Source organism: Ochotona curzoniae, unplaced genomic scaffold (genome assembly GCF_017591425.1).
Source record: "Ochotona curzoniae isolate NIBS_2020 unplaced genomic scaffold, NIBS_Ocur_1.0 contig_64, whole genome shotgun sequence".
Taxonomy (NCBI): Eukaryota; Metazoa; Chordata; class Mammalia; order Lagomorpha; family Ochotonidae; genus Ochotona; species Ochotona curzoniae.
Genome location: NW_024466502.1, coordinates 21474227 through 21493166, shown reverse-complemented (window position 1 = coordinate 21493166; position 18940 = coordinate 21474227). Strand labels below are relative to the sequence as shown.

Here is an 18940-nt window from a genome sequence, read left to right as displayed (position 1 = left end):
GATGGAGACTCATCCTATTGCCAAATTGAGAAACAAAATGAAAATTGTTTTACATCCCTGAGCCTCAAATTACAATGGAAAATGTCTCTATTCCTGTTAAGATCAGACCCTCTAAATTGGACTGTGTTTTCTTTCCCCCTTTATCCTTTTAAGGAATTTTACATTTTAATAACTGCCCATTTTGTCATCCACCTGGTAACCCAGAGATTTAAGTCTGGCCTCTCTTGATCTCACCTGTTCTACAAATGCTTAGTGTCTCTTCTACCTTTAAAAACTGCCTCAAAAACATGTCTATACTCTATCATCATATCCTCACTTCCTTTGACTCACAAAATCATTATTAAAAGACCATCAAGGGGGAGGCATTGGTGGAGCAGTTAGATGGCCCATTCACATGGGAAACACATGAAACTCCTGGCTCCTGTATTCAGCCTGATCTGGTGTTACTCATTGTGACCATTTAGGCAATGAATCATTAGATGAGATTCTCTCTTTCTGCCCTCCCTGTATGTGTGTTGTTCTTTTCAAATAAATAGATGAAAAAATCTTCAGGGGGAAAAAAACACTGCTTGGGATCCATATCCCATCTCAGAGTGATTTGACTTGAGTCCCAGCTCTGCTCTTGCCTCCAGACTCCTACCCATGTGCAACCTGGAAGTAACAGGTAACAGGCCAAGTCCTGGGTCCTTGCCATCCATGGGGCAGACTTGAGTTTCTGGTTCCTGGGTGAACCATTCCTAAGCATTAAAGGATTTGATGAGTGAACCAGCCTAAGGAAGACCTTGGTGTGTGTGTATTCTAAGTAAAAAGCAACAACAAAACCCACATTCCAGGGTCATCAATGAAATCTAAAGCATTGTTTTGAAAACTCATCTTTCACCTTGCAACATTGTTTATCACTCACTCATTCCTAAAACATTTTTCTTGAATTCCCATAACTTCCTTTCTTACTCTTCCTGTTCCTTCTTCAACTGTCCATTCTCTCTTTTGCAAATCAGCCCACACCAGGACTTAATGCAGAGTTCCTGTGTTACCCTGAATCTGCTACTGTTTCCCAGAAGAGCTGTAGGATCGTCTATCTTCATTATCAATGTGTGAGTGACCCAGCTTCTCTGCAATCTGCAGCATTGTTGTTGTTGTTTTCTTTGGCTAGTCTGATGTCAAGATGGCTCATGGTTTTATCACTGTTTTGCTAAAACTGTGTTGAACATCTCTTAAGGTGCTTGTCTGACATCTTGCCCATCATCTCTGTTGAAATGTTTACACATTTTGCCCGTGTTCACTTGGATTCTTTCCTTTTTTGCTGTTGAGTTTTGGAGTTACACATTCTGCATACTGGTGATTTGACATACAGGAAAGCATGGTATTTTAGTAGAAAATACACTGTCCCGCTGCATTAATGATCTTTTCATCCATTGCAAATAACCATTTTTACTTTCTATGAAATCAAATTTAGTATGCTTTCATGGATCATGTTTTTCATGTTAAATCTACAAACTCTTGCCTAGCTTTATGTCCAAAGATTTTCTGCTTAAAGTTTTATTGAATTAAATAATTGCTTAAAAGGTTTGGTGGGTGGGTGGGTACATAGCCTGGTGCTCACAATGCTGTTTGTAGTGCCAGCCTACCATATGGTGAGCCTTAGTTTGAGCCTGATGTCCTGCCATGTGGGAGGCAGCAGGTAACAGCTAGAGTAACCGAGTGCCTGCTAGCCTCACCATAAACCAGAACTGAGACTCTAGCTCCTGGTTTCAGCCTGGCGCAGCCCCAGTCACCAAGGATATTTGGGGAGTGAACTAGCAGTTGGAAATAGTTATTTTTTCCCTCTCAATAAATTCAACAAAATATTTTAAAGTTTCAAAGGTTTTAAACTTTACATTTAGGCCTATGATGCTTTGTAATGGTTGTGTTTATTAAGATGTGCACACTTCAGTATTTTGCTTCTTCTTCACGATGTTTAATTGCTCCAGAATCTCTTAAGAAGGCTTAATTTCGGCCATTCAATTGCTTTTGTACTGCAACAAAGATCAGTTGCACATTTGTATTGTTTATTTGGGGGTTCTACACTCTTTATTAGATCTAAATACATTCCTCTATCAAGATCTTTCTAACAAGCTGTTTTGATTACTGTATCCATAAAATAGATTTTCAAATTGCAGTTTCCCCCAGGTTTTCAAAATTGCTTCAGCTGTTCCACTTTTCTTTTGCCTTTCCACATAAGTTTTAGGATACTCTTAAAGCATATTAAGATTTTGTATAATGTTATATATTTTATACACACAAAAAATCTTCTATGTATTGTTAGGCTTGTACATCAATTTTGAGACAATGCATTCTGTTAGGTACTCAATCCATTATCACAGACTGTCAATTTCCTAAGATGTTGATTTCATCAGCATTTTGCAGTTTTCTGCATACAAGTTGCACAATGTGTTAGATTTACATCTAAACATGTCATTGAAAAACTGGTATTACATCTGTGTGTTATGCCTGTACAAATAAATACAACTCACTTCTGCATGTTTTTTATCTTGAAATCAAGCTACTCCTCTTACCATGTAGAACACTGGGAATCTTCTCTCCAGGCCATATATTGCTTTTCTTCTTGCTGTACTGCTTTAGCTAGAATCTCCAGCATTATGTTGAATTAACAGTGGTGTAAGCAGAAATAATTGCCTTTCCCCCATCTTGGTGGGAATATTTTAGTAGCTGACCACAATATACATATTAGTCCTATCGCACTCTATTAAAATTGAGCAAGTTGGGCCCAGTGCGATGGCTCAATGGCTAAATCCTCACCTTGCAAGTGACAGGATACCGGCCCTGGTTCCTGTCCCACCGTCCCAGATGTTCTACTTCCCACTCAGCTCCCTGCCTGTGGCCTGGGAAAGCAGTAGATGGCCCAGTGCTTTGGGACCAGGCACCCACGTGGGAGACCTTGAGCGAGCTTTTAAAAAACTCTTAAAAATTTGAGGGAGTTATCCTTTATATATGTATGTACAAATATATATTTCTTATCATGAATACTGACTAGTGAAGGGTTGCTTCTTTGATTGCATGATCATTAATTATGGTATTTTTTTCTCTAGCCTATCGGTGAGTAAATTCTAAATCAGTTTTATAACTCTGGAGTAAAATCGACTTGGCCTTATTAATATTGCTGAATCCTTCATGGTATTTTTGCTAAAGATGGTAATATCGATCTATATTCATGAAAGGTATTGGTCAGTAGGTCTTGGATTTTTCCTGTACTTCCTGTTCTATCAGAACACTATCTTTCTAAGATAAACTATTAAGTGCCCTACTACTTGGAAAATGATCAGTGGAATTGGTATTACTTGTTTAAATCCTTGCTATAATTCTCCAGTGAAACAATCAGACATGGGGTTTCTTTTGGCAGGATATGCATGTGTGTGTGGGCAGGGAGAGAGCACTTTTAAATTACAGGCAAGATTTTCCTAAGAGTTTTAAGACAATGCATCCATTAAACTTTTGGAAAATAAAGAGGAAGTGATGGTGTAACAAGAGCTATTTAGGAGACAAAAGTCCAATATAACAAAATCTGGGTTAAACTAGAGTACTAACTTCTGGTATATATTTTTAAATAAAGATTTATTTACTTTATTGGAAAGGAAGATTAGATTTACAAACAGGAGAAACAAAGATCTTCCAGCCACTGGTTCACTTCCAAATTGGCGGCAACTGCCAGAGATGAGCTGACCTGACTCGAAGCCAGAAGCTTATTCCTGGTCTAGTGGTGCTGAGTCCCAATGCATTGGGCCATCCTCTACCATTTTCTCAGGCCAGATGCAGGGAGCTGAATGGGAATTGGAACAGCAGGGACACAAACTGACATCTATATGCGATCTTGGCATTTGCAAGGTGAGGATTCAGCCATTGAGCCATGATCTCAGGTTCTCTAGTTTCCAATATTGTAAAGCCATGGATTTCTTTGGGCAATCTGAAAGAGAACCAACACAAGCCCAGCTCTGGTTATTTAGGTAGGAACAACATGCACCCCCTTCCTTGGACCACGTTGCCTGGTAAGGGGTACTGATAATCTGGAGGGATGCTATCCTGAGTCAGTTGGAACTACACATAACTACAGGTCTAACTGGGCAAGAGTAGTCAATTTAAGTTATGAGGAACTGTAGAGCAGTATTTGGGACATTAAGCCTTGACCACAACTGTGAAGAGCATGGCTTATACCTTTATGTGATAAGATAAATTGTGCTGTGAAGTGCTTTCGTAGCAGGGAAAATAAAAGGATACTTTTAAAGCCATTCAGATGTTAATTACCTCTATGTTGAATATTACCCCCACGGGGAGCCTGAACTTTTAAACATACACTTTCCTTGAAAATTTTGTCAGTGGCTGATACAGCTTACATAAACTGTACTAAAAAATAACTCATAAATATAGGATTAAACTTGCAACCTAGCTTCCTCATTCAACTGGTCACCTTAAATATTTGTGAGTGGTTTGAGAATTGCCATTATCATTGGAAATGTAAAGTTAGCAGCAGCTAGCTAGCATTGTGGTGTAGTGCGTCAAACTGCTCTCTGCAATGCCAGCATCGCACATGGTCATGTTCTGCCCCTGCCAACGGCCTGGGAAAAGCTGTGTAACATGGCTCGTTTGGGATCCTGCCATCCACATGGAAGACTACAAGGAAGCGCCTGGCTACTGGCGTTGGCTTCTCCTGGCCAAGTCCTGGCTGTTGTGGTCATATGGTGCCTAGTGAACTGGTGGAAGGAAGACTGATCTCTGCCCCTAATAATAAATCTTAAAAAAACAAAAAACCCCAACAACCTGTAACTTGTTCATTACAGCCCAAAGCCAAGTGTCAAGTCTATGGAGGCTTCCCGCCTACGGTTTCAGCCATCATTACTGCCTCCACCAGGGGTGATGCTTCCTAGCAAGAAGCTGAGGTGGAGCTAGGCTTCAGCTAAACTAAACACTGCCTTAACTTCCTGGAATTAGGTTTGTTATTTCCATGAAATGGCAAATACCCACTTATATTTGCAGATAGCCTAAACAATCTGACTTAAACTAGACCTTTTGAGTAGAGACATTTTTACACTAAAAATGTTTTAATACTAAAGACTAATGGCTTGCTTTATCTGGTTAGTTTTGTCTCTGAAAATCTTCAGTATGTTGGCCTTTTCATTAGCCCATGCCATAAACTAAAAACACAGTATATGGTGTATTATTTAGAATCATGCATCAAGATGTATCATTGCACACAAAACACACACTTGTAAAAAAAAAACCAAAGTCTAAGAATTATTTCTGTAACACTGAAAACCTTATGATAAACACTGTATATTATGTCCAAAATGTTCTCATTTTCAAATAAAAGCCAGCAGTGTCTGGGTAGCTCAGGAAAATATTGATGGTCCATAAAGAAGTTATGTAAAACATAAACAATCTACCCTTCCAATAAGTCTTTCATGTTTATAACGGAAAAGATGATGGAAATGCCACTTTCCCTTATCCAAATCTCTCATTTCATACTCTTTTTCATGCTTTGTGTGTAGCAATGTAAATTTTCCCCCCAAAAAATTTGGGAGTTAAAAAATGTAAACTTTTTTTTTATTCTCATGTGGTGGATATGGGTATTCCTTCAGTAAATACAGCAACAGAACTGCTAGTTACAATTCTGTTTCTGCCATTTACTTACAAATTACTTGCCACTCTTTTATGAAAATTTACAAAGTAGTACAACAAAATTATTAAAATTTTGAGGTTCCAAGAAAAAACCATGGCATACTCAACTTTAGTAACTTCACAGTGTGTAAAAGAACAGTACCAGTCATGACTGCTTGAGAATTTAACTATTTTCCCAGCCATAATTTGTTACACTATGAATATGGAATGAATTTAGGAAGCTTGAAAGCTGAAAATTGAACTTGTGTTATTCTCCAAGAATCTATGTATACATGTTGCTTTGTAAAAGATTAAATTCAAAATACTTGAGAAATTTTAGAAACGAATATACTTTAACTAATAGTTCTGAGGTTATCTATCACAGAAAAATCATCAAAGGTAGAAAGATGTTTAAGTTCACCACAACATCATTTATATTAAAGAAACAGAAAGCTGTTAAGTGCCCCCAGTGGGAACTGATTCCATGAGAATTCATTTCCATCTGGAAAAACTCTTAAAACAATGATAACCTTCAAGACTGTCAAACCAAGACTTTGCTTTAAATTCCAAGCTTTTCTACAGTGACACAAATGGCAAATAATTTTTAAAAGATTTTAAAAGAACAAGCTCATTCATACTTTGTGGAGGTATTTCTTGGGTCAAGTAAAGACTTACATTATTCCCAGTGTTCAAGGGCTGGCTATATATATATAGACATGCATGTTTTTACTAAGTGCATTGTTACTAATAATCAAAGCTAAGACAATTTTACATTCAAATCTTTCAAGTTAGATTTTAAGACATATGCACTTCTGAAATGTGACTTTTCTTCCCCCCCACAGAATTGGCATCCCAATCAGAAGACATGTTACCACATTTAATTCACTCATACTACAGATCACAGAAGGTATATCTGCAGTGAAAATAAATATGTAATACTTATCATCCAGTGAAATTTAACATGATACGAACCTGCTGAATGTGAACAATAGGCCAAACAAGATTAGGAGGCAAAAAAAGTTCAGATGAAACTCTAAGAAGTTTGGGGGCTGTTGTGAAGGCTTTTAATGGCTTTGAGAACTGATAATATGAGCACTTCATGGTTAATTTCACTTAGGAATCTAAAGCATTCCTTGTAATTGCAGTATTTTTATACTTAAGAATGCCTGACAAATTGAAACAAAGAACAAGTTTACAGCAGTAGAGTCAGGAATTAGAAAAGGTAACGAAGATATATGTGAGATAAGGAACCAAGAACACACTGGGCCAAAACTGTTTTCAAATCAAACCGTGAGAAAGGTAGGTGAAGACAAAGAGAATGTAGAGCCATTTCTTTCTGTAAATATTTTTGAGGCTCTAACTTTCTTTTCTACAATCTATATTAATATAGCGGATATAAGAGCTTGGGAAATTTTAAAACGTTAACAACTGTTTTTAGTAAGACTATTTTATTTTCAAAATTCTCAAAATATAAAAATAATAAACATGAATATTTAACAAAACATAATTCAACTATAAATAAAAATGTTGACAATCTCACATAAATATGTAATACTATAAACACTCCAAGCATACAAGAGTAATTTTCTAGTTCAAGTTTTATCTTTCAGTTCAAGTTTTATGACCACTTTTTAAAAAATAAACAAAAAGCTGCTACAGCTTAACAAATTGCTTTTGCTCCACTCGAAGAGCAGGGAATATTTTTTCCCATGCCAACACACATTCATGAAATGGGATATTTATGGGCACAGGTATTAAAAATCCAGTCTCCAGACAAGACTCCTTTGGTGTTTTCAGATTCAAAAGTCCACAGAAATTGTGTTAAAATAAACCACTTGTTCAAAGAAATCTGGTGCTGAAGTAATTATCATACCCCAAACAAGTTTAAGATTTTTAAGAATCAAAAATAAACATCTACGAAAACTTTGTTGAGAACTGTATCCTATGAACATTCACTTGGGTGCTGGAATGAAATCTTGGAAACAAAACAAATCTACACATTAAAGCAAAACTTTATAATAAAATAATACAGCTCATTAAAATTCATCAATGTTTCATAAATATTTAGGAATTACTCTTCCTCCTACTGAATCAGACTAATGGAAATTTAAAGCAGAACCAGATCATGTAACATTTCAGGATTTGAAAAATTTTCCATCTGAAATGAGAGAAGAACCCTGCTGGATATTATTTTTGACTCTAGCCAAAAGAACAACTTTGTTCTTATCAAAATAAAGTACTTGGGTGAGGAGGAGGGGGGCACAAAGTGTGCACTTTGCATCGTTTCCTTAATTTATGAGGTGTTTTTAAATGGGCTGGGTAAATTACATAACTCAGCACAGATCACTTTTATAATTAAGCTGCTGGATTAGATTAAATCACAAGCAAACATAAATTAAACCCTAGCAAAAGTCTAAGCAACAGGTTAAGAATGAATACTGAAAGGTTTTGTAGCACCATAACAATTTCCTAAGACACTTGAGGGGTCAGTTTCACTTTAAAGTATTATTCATCTTGTAAACAAGACCAAAAATATTTAGTTGATCTGTATACTTTGAGCATAAATATTTATAAACTCTATTTAAAAAAAAACCCAAATATAGCATGACTAGAGCAGCTAATACTGTAAAATCCAAGTATACTGAAAAATAGAAATATATAAAAGGCTTCTATAATGCAATCATGCAGAGTTAAACTGCTTCATTTAATTACACAAAAGTGATTTTGTACATTTATCTATACATGGCTCCATGAGAATCTTATTCAGGAAAATGAAATAATGTAACTTACTTTAAATTTACTGACATATGAGAATTTAATCATGTAACTGGTCAACTGAATTTTAGCAATTTTCAAAAGGCACAATGATCTTAATGATCATGAAACAACACTGACTTCCAGTTCTCAATAGCTTCTTATGGGAGGAGGTTGCAGGTAGGTGCTGCTTCTGCTTTTATTTTAAAAGCTCAGGGAAAAAAGGAAGATGGTAAAAGACATCTGAAGGTGGTCCTCCAGAAACTAATCAAAATTATTAACAGCAAGTGACATCTTTTCAGAGAATGTTCTATGGTTTCTAGATTGGTAGTGAAACCATAGTGTAGAGATGGAGAATCCTTCATTGAATATGAAATGTAGCAAACTGACCTTGGAAAATATTAACTTACTTGTAGCTACCTAACTGGCAAATATGAAACAAAAGCTTACTTAAGAAAAATGCCTTATCGACTGTTAGGTTCCACTGAGAAGATTTACATAAGCTGCTTCTTCAGCCATGCCATTCTGAATCAATGTGGATCAAAATAGATAGTTTACATGACTTATGTGTTCACTACATTTTATTTTTTATTTAAGACAACTACAATGCATATTCAAGGGGAGAAAAATGCAGAATAGTCAGCTTTGCATACACACACGAAAAAGGATGAGTATGGCTGAATGGAACTAAAACAAGGGCAAACATAATCTGTACAACTTAGACTTTTCTGACAGTACCAACAGTAACAACTTCTCAAATGTCTCCTGATAATCTACAAAAGAAAAAACAAACACTTGGTCAAAAAAATGTTTTATGATGTCCACTATAAAAAGGATATGTGAGTGAATATTCAGGATGAGATTTAATCATATCTGTCATAAGTCTAAGCCACATTATTTATAAATAATTTATACAAATACTTCTTAAGGTGAAAGCGATATTCTAAAGATTGTCTTTGTACTTCATGTCTTGATTGCAAGTAAAGAAGACATAGGAAAAAAAACCCCTGTAAAATTAGACATTTAATAGATATGTTTTAATACTGGTATTCCATATCATCATCTATTATTTTCAAAGAAAGAAAATTTGTTTTGAAGAAATAAGAATAAAAAAGAAAATTAAGTGGCCATGGCAACATCAGTAAGTACATTCAGAAGAAACAGGCAAGTTATAGCATGTAAAAAAAAGTACTTCATCATGTGTTCAAAATTACTTTAAGTGATTCTTAATCCCAGAAATATATATTAAATCCCAGAAAATTTTGAACCAAAATCATATTTAAATTTTTCAATTCATTTTCTTCATTCTAAATTGTTCACACAAATGAACACAGTATCATGGCTTTGTAGAGTTCCCAGACACACTCTGCAATTTAGTTGAGACTGAATGTATCTCATACTACAAAACCAAGAGGTCTTATTCCTTTGTGAAGTATGTTAAAAAAAAAAAGGCTAGAAAGAAAACATTTGAAAATAAGGTCAGAGTACACATTTGGATACATTTCTAGATTCAGAGGTACTCAAACTGTAAAGATGATAATCCTGTACATGTAAACATCTATTCAAATTAATAAAGGGCACACAAAAAATGACAAGATGATAATATTTTAACAGTCGTCTCCAGACAGGAACAGGTCTTGCTCTTGTAGGTCACAAAACTAAATTCAGGCAATGATGATTTCTCTCTGCTGGAAAAAGAGAATACTATTAAAAAAAACCTTTGAAGACAGTAAACATATTTAAAAATTGAATCACACCATATACTGATGTCCAACTTCTACACACATTAAAAGAAAAGCTATTTGAGAAAGAACTTAAAAAAAAAAAAGGTTGCAGACAAATTACACAAAAGATCATCTTTGGGCTAAAATTATTTTTAATAAGAACTTATACTACGCTTCCTGAAGTGACTAGCTTCAAAGATCATAGACCCACCATATGGCTATGATCTAAAATCCTTGGTTAGAAAATCTAGTAACAGCATATTTTCAGAGAGGTGAGAATAGGCAAAAAAAAAAAATTTTTTTAAGAAATCAGGGGGAAAAAATTCTGAAGCATTGTAAATAAAATCAAAAGCAATCTTCTGTTTCCCAAAGATTTAAATTGCAAGGTGTGTGCAATTTCCTTTAAACACTCTATAATAATCATTTCTTTAATCACACTATAAAATGTGAAATTCTACACTAAGCATAAAAGGGCAGAAAAAAAAAGATTAAAGAACACATCAAAATGAGAGTGGTATTTGGAAGGCTAACTTTTGATGATGGCAAGATGGATGGAATAAACAGACAAGAAGGGAGGAACTTAGGAGGTAACAGTTATAGAACTGACACACAAAAGTGAATCAAATTAAAATGGTTTCAATTACATTTAAGTAATGAGTACATAGTACCAATAAACTTCAAGGAAAGTTACATCAAGTTAGATGTCTTTCAGGTAAGCATGCAGTCATTGGAAATTCCTGTGAACGGCAGTCATTTTCACCGAGACTTCTTACTGTCCTAGGACTTGCAGGTTGCTATTTTGGAGGAGCATCTGTTTTATTTGGTAAGTATGTAACGATGAGAGAGAGAGAGAGACTGAGACACACTGACTCCTCTCTGATGGCCTTTATACATACCTCAAAGCAACTAGCCAAGTCAAGAAGTTAGCAAGAACAAGGTAGTTCCTGAGATCGGGGATAAGGAAATGTCCTTTCTGCCTTACATACGCTTTTGATCAGTTTTAATTTCTAACATCAAATTTTCGGTTTTTAGTTGATTGGATTTTTTAAAAATACAAAAGGCCTGTGAAAATGATCAAAAGTGAACTAATTTAGTAACAGAATTCCATACTGTTTTAAAAGGCTGGCAGTCCTTTGTAAAAAAAAAAAAAAAAAAAAAAAACAAAGCAAAACAACAAAAAACATGTGGGGCGTGGAGGGAGGCTGGACCTTACAAATACTTAAACAAATCATAGAAGGACTAAAACTGAAAGGCCATAATTAATCATTACATGTTGGGGGAGGGGTGGAAAGGAAGAAAATATGACAAAGTTTGCATAAAACCCTAAAATAGCCATTGATGTTTCAACATACCAAAGAAGTTGCTTTCTTTCTGAATCTTCTTAACTAATGGCTAACGTCCCAATATTAGAAATATAAGCCCTTCAAACCGATGCTAGTTATAAAATATTTCCTTCATTTAAGTTCAGTCATAGTCTCTACAGTTAATCAGCTAAAACAAAGAAATTCTGACTTTATAGTAAACTACTAATTGTTACACTTAATCATACTACAATGAAACAATAGCTATGGGACACTCTCCCATTCCTATAACATGTTTCCATTAAATCTGTGGCCATCAGTTAAGTAACTACTGAAATATTAACACTGAAAACACTGCTTAGAGCCATAATGATTGAAATAGGTTAAAAAAAATTTATGTAAAATGAAAATGCAACCATCCCCTGAGATGACCCTAATCAATCTTTGAACAGTAATTTATTTTTCCTTATTTGTTCCTATAGAAGCTGTCCACATCATCCTTAATCTTTTACCCATTTCCAACCCATTCTACACAGCCCAGTTCTGTACTAAAGCAAAAAACTTGTTAGAAGAGCTGTAGAATTAAAAAAGGCATTTATAGTTTTAGGCAGCACATTATAAAAGGCATAAGCAAAGTAAACTGAGATGCGAAGACAAATACATAGTGGTTGGGAGACTGATTGTATCTGGATACAGGTACATATCTGTGGTTTTAAACACTGAGTGCAGAAGCAAAATGAAAAGTTCTAATTAGGAAGGGAAAGGGCCAGTGAAAATAGAAGTTATTCCATAAACTTTACGTGGAATTTGTGCTGGCAAATGCAAGCACTCAAGAACACTACATAAAAACTGTACCAAAGAGTACCAAGAGACAGTGTATGAATGAACAAAATCAAAGTTGTTTCCACTGGTAAGAGGATAGAAACAACCGTAACAGCACATGGGAAGCATTGGCTTAAATTTATTAAACTGATTTAGCAAAAACATTAATATTGTACCAGGGAAATTTCTTAATTGAAAGAGACCTCAGAGATCATCTAGTCCAACCCTTTTCAATGAGCAAAGAAACAATTTCGAATGAGGCAAAAGACTTACTGAGGCCACAGAGTCAAACACATAGTTGGACCAAAATTGTCTTAACCACACACTAGTTTGCTTTTAATATAAAGTAGTGGGATGAACTAGATTGGTGACTGTCAGCCTTTATAATCGCAGACACTGATAGAAATTAAGACTTTTTACCCCTGAAAATGACTGCAACATTAATACTCCAAAATATTAATAGTAAAATTACTGTGGAAATTCTATTCAGGATTACATGTGTATACCTCCAGCAGTACTAGTCACACCACTGAGAGAAGCTTAACAGTTTAACTGTATCAGTTATTTAGCAAAATGGTCCTAAAAATTGGACAGACCTTCAAGAGAGATACTTGGAAAACTTATAAGAATGAATAAGACAGGTAATCCTCACTCTATTACTGGAAATTTAAATATGCACTCATTCATTACTTCATCCAACAAACATCTAAGTGCCCACTATGATTCGGGCTTTCTGATAAGCACTAAAGATAAAAAGATGAATAAGACATGGTCCCCTTCCTAGAGGAGCTTGCAATCTAGTGGGGAAGACAGACATATAAACCAGATAAATTAATTACAACATAATTACTGTAACAGAGATATGAACAAAGTGCTATACTAAGAGGCAGCGTAAAAGTAGAAACTGCCTAATGATCAAGAACTTCTACAGTAACATAAACATAATCTCACAATCAATAAGTAGCAAAAGGCAACAATATGTAGTTTAAAAAAATGGCACTGAAATAAGAATGACTACATTTAAATGTAGTCCCTTCCATTTGCTAGCTACAATTTGGGGCAAGTCACTCCACCTGTATTAGTGTAAAGTTTTCTTATCTGTAAAATGAAAATTCACTGCTTCCAGGAAATATCTTAATATTTAAATGAGAACATATGAATGTACATATGGAATTCTAGTATTTATAAATAAATTCATAAATAAAAAATCAAGGAACATAATTACTAGCACTTATAACTCAAATACAAATGCTCTCTACAAGCATTAATTGTGAATCTAATCAATGTTGGTAACATTATTCCCATTCTTTGGGACCAATCTGAATCATACCTGTCTTTTAAATAACTAAAAAATATGGCTTAATACAGTTTAAGTTCCAGCTACTACAGAATTTCACAGTAAGGGAACTGGCTATTTATCGATTGAAATAAACAGAAAAGGTCATTTCAGTCACATTATAAGGGAATTTTACAAAATTTTAAAAATAGGTTAAATTTATTAATCAAATTATAAAGCCAAAAATCAGTATGGAGATATTTAACTGGCCTTGGAAAGATTTACTTTCTTTATAATACCTGTTTGGTGTAAAGAGAAGAAACGTGAGCCTCTGCCAATTTGGCATCTTTCACGACTACTAAAAAGAAAAGAAAAGAAACTTACCTAATGAATCAGAATAGCACATAGTCAACATACAAGAGACTACACAAAAATGTATCATAGAACTTAGTAGAGAAATTTTTGTGTAAAGTCACTATCTTGAAAACTGAAACTCGATTTAAAAATTTTAAGTATAAACATGTGCACCAATTGTTATTCAAGCATTTCTGTGGAATGGTACTAACAATAACACCACTTTAATCCCTAGTGGGGGATGGGGTCAACAAGTTATTCTACTAATAGAAAACTATGATGGTGGCAGAATTAATAGTTTTTAATTGTTAGGATCTCAATATGGAAGTTACTTTTAATGTAATTTCTAATATTATCACTAAATCTCAAGAGAAATACTTGCAATTAAAATGACTGATTTTAAAAGATAAATAGGTAAACCCATTCCCCATGCATTTATTTCCTAGAAACTACTGTATGAACTTTCAACGATCATGTTCACTTGCCAGAGAAATCCACTTAAAATCACAATATTGTTGTAAATTTCAAAGATTTTTATGCAGGAATAGGAAATACACACTTAAAATATCAGACTGAAACACTTACCAAACAGTGTTTTCCTAAAGTAGTATCTATAGTACATTTCTTTATTCATATATCTTCAAATGCTCAAGTTTTCTTTCATACATCCAAAATGTAATGTGATGTTTTCTTATTCACCAAATGTTAGCTCTACTTGAAGACTGGTTCCAAACTAATCAGCCTGCTTTTAAATTTTAAGACATCTGTTGAAATTTATAGGATCAAACCAAACTGAAGTGGTATAAATTTTAAACATTGGATTGAACATTATTGTAAAGGTGCTGGAGTAGATGAGTGATTATAGCTTTGGTGATAACTGAGGGGCACGGGGAAGTGTATCTCGCCATCTGGAATGGTCTTACGTCTTTTAAATCTTTTTTTCCTTTTTTTTTTTTTCTTTTAAAAATGAAGGAACATTGTCTTGGTCTTTTTTTTTTTTTTTGTCATTGCTTTTTCTTTTCTCTTTCTTTTTTTTTTTTAAGAGACCATTCCACTTTATTTTTTTAACATCCAGATGCATAAGGACTCATACGTAAAGCAGTCATACACCATTATCATTAAAACCCATATGGTAAAATACATACACAAGTCCAACAAAAGGCTAATACATAGTAAAGCCTAAGCATACTACTATGTAATATGAATACATAACTTGTAGATTTTAGTTAGAGCACTATGTTATCTACTCAATTTTTGAAAACATTCATTAAGATTTTAAATGCAAATTCATTCCTTATTTGGAGTAAAACAAAATCCTCTAAGTTATAACAAGTATTGGTCATAAGTTTTCAGACCTATTCATTAAATTACAAAGAACCCAAATAATTCTGTAATGTTCAGAAGTATGTAATAAAAACATTGCATATGTTTCTAGTGTGATGTCTTTAGCAACTGTTTACTGAAATAAAACGTAAATATCAATCTTTCAAAATACAGGATCAGAAGGTAGTTTTCTTCTTTTTTGTCTATTTGTGAAATCCATCTTCATCACATTTTAGCAAAAATTGTTTTTACAAATATGTAAAGTACATTAGATAATCCTAATGCAACACAGGTAGAGTTCTAGCATATGCAGATCAATGATCAGGCAAATCATCTTCTCCAAGAACGAGATTCATTGTCCTCTTCTTCTTCATCATCATCTTGAAGTAATGAATCATCCACCAAAGACTCTTCCTGAAACTTTAGGTTAAAATGTATTTAGGAATTTACCCAAAAAAACAAAAAAGAAAAAGAAAAAAAAGGTAACTTTTAAATATTGATCTCTCTCAACAGAGCTGAATACAAAAGGTATTTCTATAGCCAGAATATTAAAGAAATAAAGAAAAGTAACTTATCTACTAAATGGTTTTCTATAGTATCTACTGCTTGCATGAAACAGGCACTACAGAAACACCGTATGAAGTCGCTGTATACACTGTTTGTCCTCTTTACCAAATAAAGCCACTTTCTACATACTAAAAATGTTGCTCAGTATTTTCTTTAAAACAGAAATCAGAACGTTTCTGACTTATCTTGTCTAACCCTGAACACTAGTGAATCAGTAGCTTGTATAAAATTCTACCAAGATATCTACTTCTTTTCTGCAGTAAGTAGCAAATATTTTCTCGTATAGCATTTCTTTTTTTCCACCATTCCATTTGTAAGTTTCTCAGACTGCTTTTTTCAAACTTTAAAATACCTAATACCAGGAGCTCTCCTGCTTTTCTCCCCATTGAATTCAAACTCATGGAAGGACAAAGGTATAATCTAAAATATAAAATGACAAATCATGTATATGAGTTTCATAACATACATTTTATTTTTGCATTTAACTATGGATATGTATAACAGCCTTGAAATGCTCTTCAAACAAAGTGAAGTGTTATTAGCCGATCTAATACAGCCAAACCATGACATACTTTCCTTACCTTAAACTTTTTTCTTACCTTAAACTTTTAAAGACTTTTTCCTATAGTTGCTTCATGATTAAACAAAATATATACTTCTAAGTCTTTTATATCTAAGGGCACTTTCATTTCTCTGTTCTGTATGCACACATCTCTCTCATTAAACTGCTTATTGCCAAGAAAAATGCACTTTTCCAAACCTATCCTAAAGTTTATCATTGCCTGAAATGCCTTTTTTCAACTATAATTTCCAGCCCAGTTTCTGGTAAAGGAAAGCTGTTTCATCACTCAAGGGCCAGCTCTACTGTCAATACCTCCTGTAAGACTCTTCTTGACAGTAAGTCATGTTGTTCAACATCTTTATTAAACATATAATTCTGCCTTTTATCATAATTAGTTTCTCATACATCTGCCACCACCCCTCCTTCCAGATTATAAGCTCCTTTGTATCGGGACCGTGTCTTATTCATTTTTGTGCCTATCACCATATCTACAATATAGCAGACATTCATTTTAATGAACTAAAATGACATGAATTAAAATAAAAGGAAGCTGAAATGTTGATAAAGCAACTGAATCAAATAGATATTCTAAAAAAATATCGCAAGATTTCCTGTGGATAAAAATCTAATGAATAATTATTACAGTCTAACAGAAAATGAAACTAAGTATATATATATATGTGTGTGTATATGTGGTTTTCGTATATTCTCTTTGGATAAGTAACCCAGAGCTCTTCTTATTAATCTGAAAACTTAAAGTTGCCTGTGTTTATCTGATATCCCTTGGCTGGAATATGGCTCGGGAATAAAAGCTTTATGTTAAAAATCACAGCCATTAAAATCACTTTATATAAAAACTAAGAACACTTAAGGGCAAAAACAAGTGGGAAAAAAACATACTTCCTCTTCATCAGCTTCAATTTCTTCTGTTTCCACTGCTGAAATGTTAGCTATTGGTTTATTCCATGCCAATTTTAGATCCTGCCCTTTAAAACGAGCTCCATGAACTGCAGCCTAAAATAATTAAGAACATAGGAATACAAAACATTAGTAATGTCTGAACCAAAAAAATGTTTATGTTGCCTAATATTTAAACAAACATAACTAAACATAGTTGTCTATATTTAGCAGTTATCCACATCTAAATTTACTGTTTTTATTGTAACTTATCATGTTTATGTACTCTAATTTACTATTTTTGGCTATTTATCTCTAAAATTGGACTAGTGTCTGGAAATATATCTCAAAAGAAAAAAGACACAGTTATTTTATCACTGGCTAATACATCTGACCAGGAGAAATATATCTGAATATTTACTACATGATGATAACTATTTAACATAGTCATCCTAAGACATTTCAAGAGTCTAGGTCTCATTTCTGAAATAATGCCATTGGTGATAAGTAGTAATTAACTTGAAGCCTTTCACAAATATAAAAATAATTTTACATGTGTAAGGTAGGTACCACTCCATATTCAAATTATATCAGATGATCACAACTACTATAAAATGTCTGATGTGTAACTACTATAAAACTTAAGTAATCCAATAAATGAGAAAAAAAGCAACTAAAAATACAGTATTTCCTCAAAGCTCAAAACTGAGTATGAAAAATGTAGGATTTGGGAAGCAGTCAACTGTAAATGCTTGCTACCTTACGTGGTTAGTTTGCAAACGGTGAATTCAAATTAAAGTAACACAAAATAACATAAATCAATGTTAGCAACATACAGAAATAATTCATAGTCACAAAGATTGATAGTACAATCTCAAAGTATGGCATAAAATGAAATGTAGAAACAATTACAGGTTCAATGACATTTGAACATGAGCTGTGTGATATTAAAGTCCCTAGGTATAAATTTTAACACTTAACATAAATTTATGATAAATTTAGAAGTTTTCAAGCCCATTAAAATACAGTTTAGGAGTTTTTAATCTATGGTTTCAACACAATGTTAGATAATTAGAATTTAAGTACTCACATATATTTAAGTTGAGAAAGAAATGGCAAATTTTTAAAACCATAATTATTACATTAAACACATCATGCTACTGTAACAAATCCCAACTACCACATGCAAAATGACTGCTCATAAAACTCATCTTCTTATTCAGTTAAAAACAACTTCTTCTAAAAATCAAAAAGTGTCGATGTGTTCCATAATTTGAGAGAAATTCAAAAGATGAGCTGAGCTTCTAAGAGTTTCAATTATGTAACAATCATGTACCGGAGGCAGACACTGTGATAGCGGGTCAAGCCATAGCTTGTCATGATCACATCCTGAAATCAAGTCCTGCCTCTGCTTCTGATTCAGCTTCCTTCTAACGAGCCTGGCAGACAGAGGATGGTGTTCTCCAACACCAAGACACTGCCACGCACATACAGAAGGCTAAGTATATTTAACTTTTTATTAACTTTACTCCACTGCAAACTTGACTATTAGGCTGTGTAAATTTTTTTGAAATAACGGGTTTTGCTTCATGAAAAAGCAAATGCATACAGGAGAACAAAAATTTCTAATTTATAAGAAACATTCATGGTTCATAGTTATTTTCACTTTAATAAATCATTTTAAACTAACAGAAATTAATAGGCAATATCT

The 18940-nt window shown here is 33.8% G+C and overlaps 1 protein-coding gene across 14 annotated transcripts in view; it reads right to left on the bottom strand.

The window, feature by feature from the left end:
- Positions 1-9204: 9204 nt before the first annotated feature.
- The window catches only part of RBM26 (RNA binding motif protein 26), an 80664-nt gene continuing 70928 nt past the window's right edge, over positions 9205-18940 (bottom strand). For 9 of the 14 annotated variants that reach the window (XM_040991254.1, XM_040991255.1, XM_040991259.1 and 6 more), the window contains 2 exons: positions 17233-17346; positions 9205-15623 (listed from right to left, as the gene is read on the bottom strand). In XM_040991254.1, coding sequence (XP_040847188.1) covers positions 15534-15623; positions 17233-17346 — 204 coding nt within the window. In that variant the 3' untranslated portion in view covers positions 9205-15533. The remainder of the gene's footprint in view (positions 15624-17232; positions 17347-18940) is intronic. The other 5 variants (XR_005884921.1, XR_005884923.1, XR_005884920.1 and 2 more) reach the window with 5 other exon arrangements.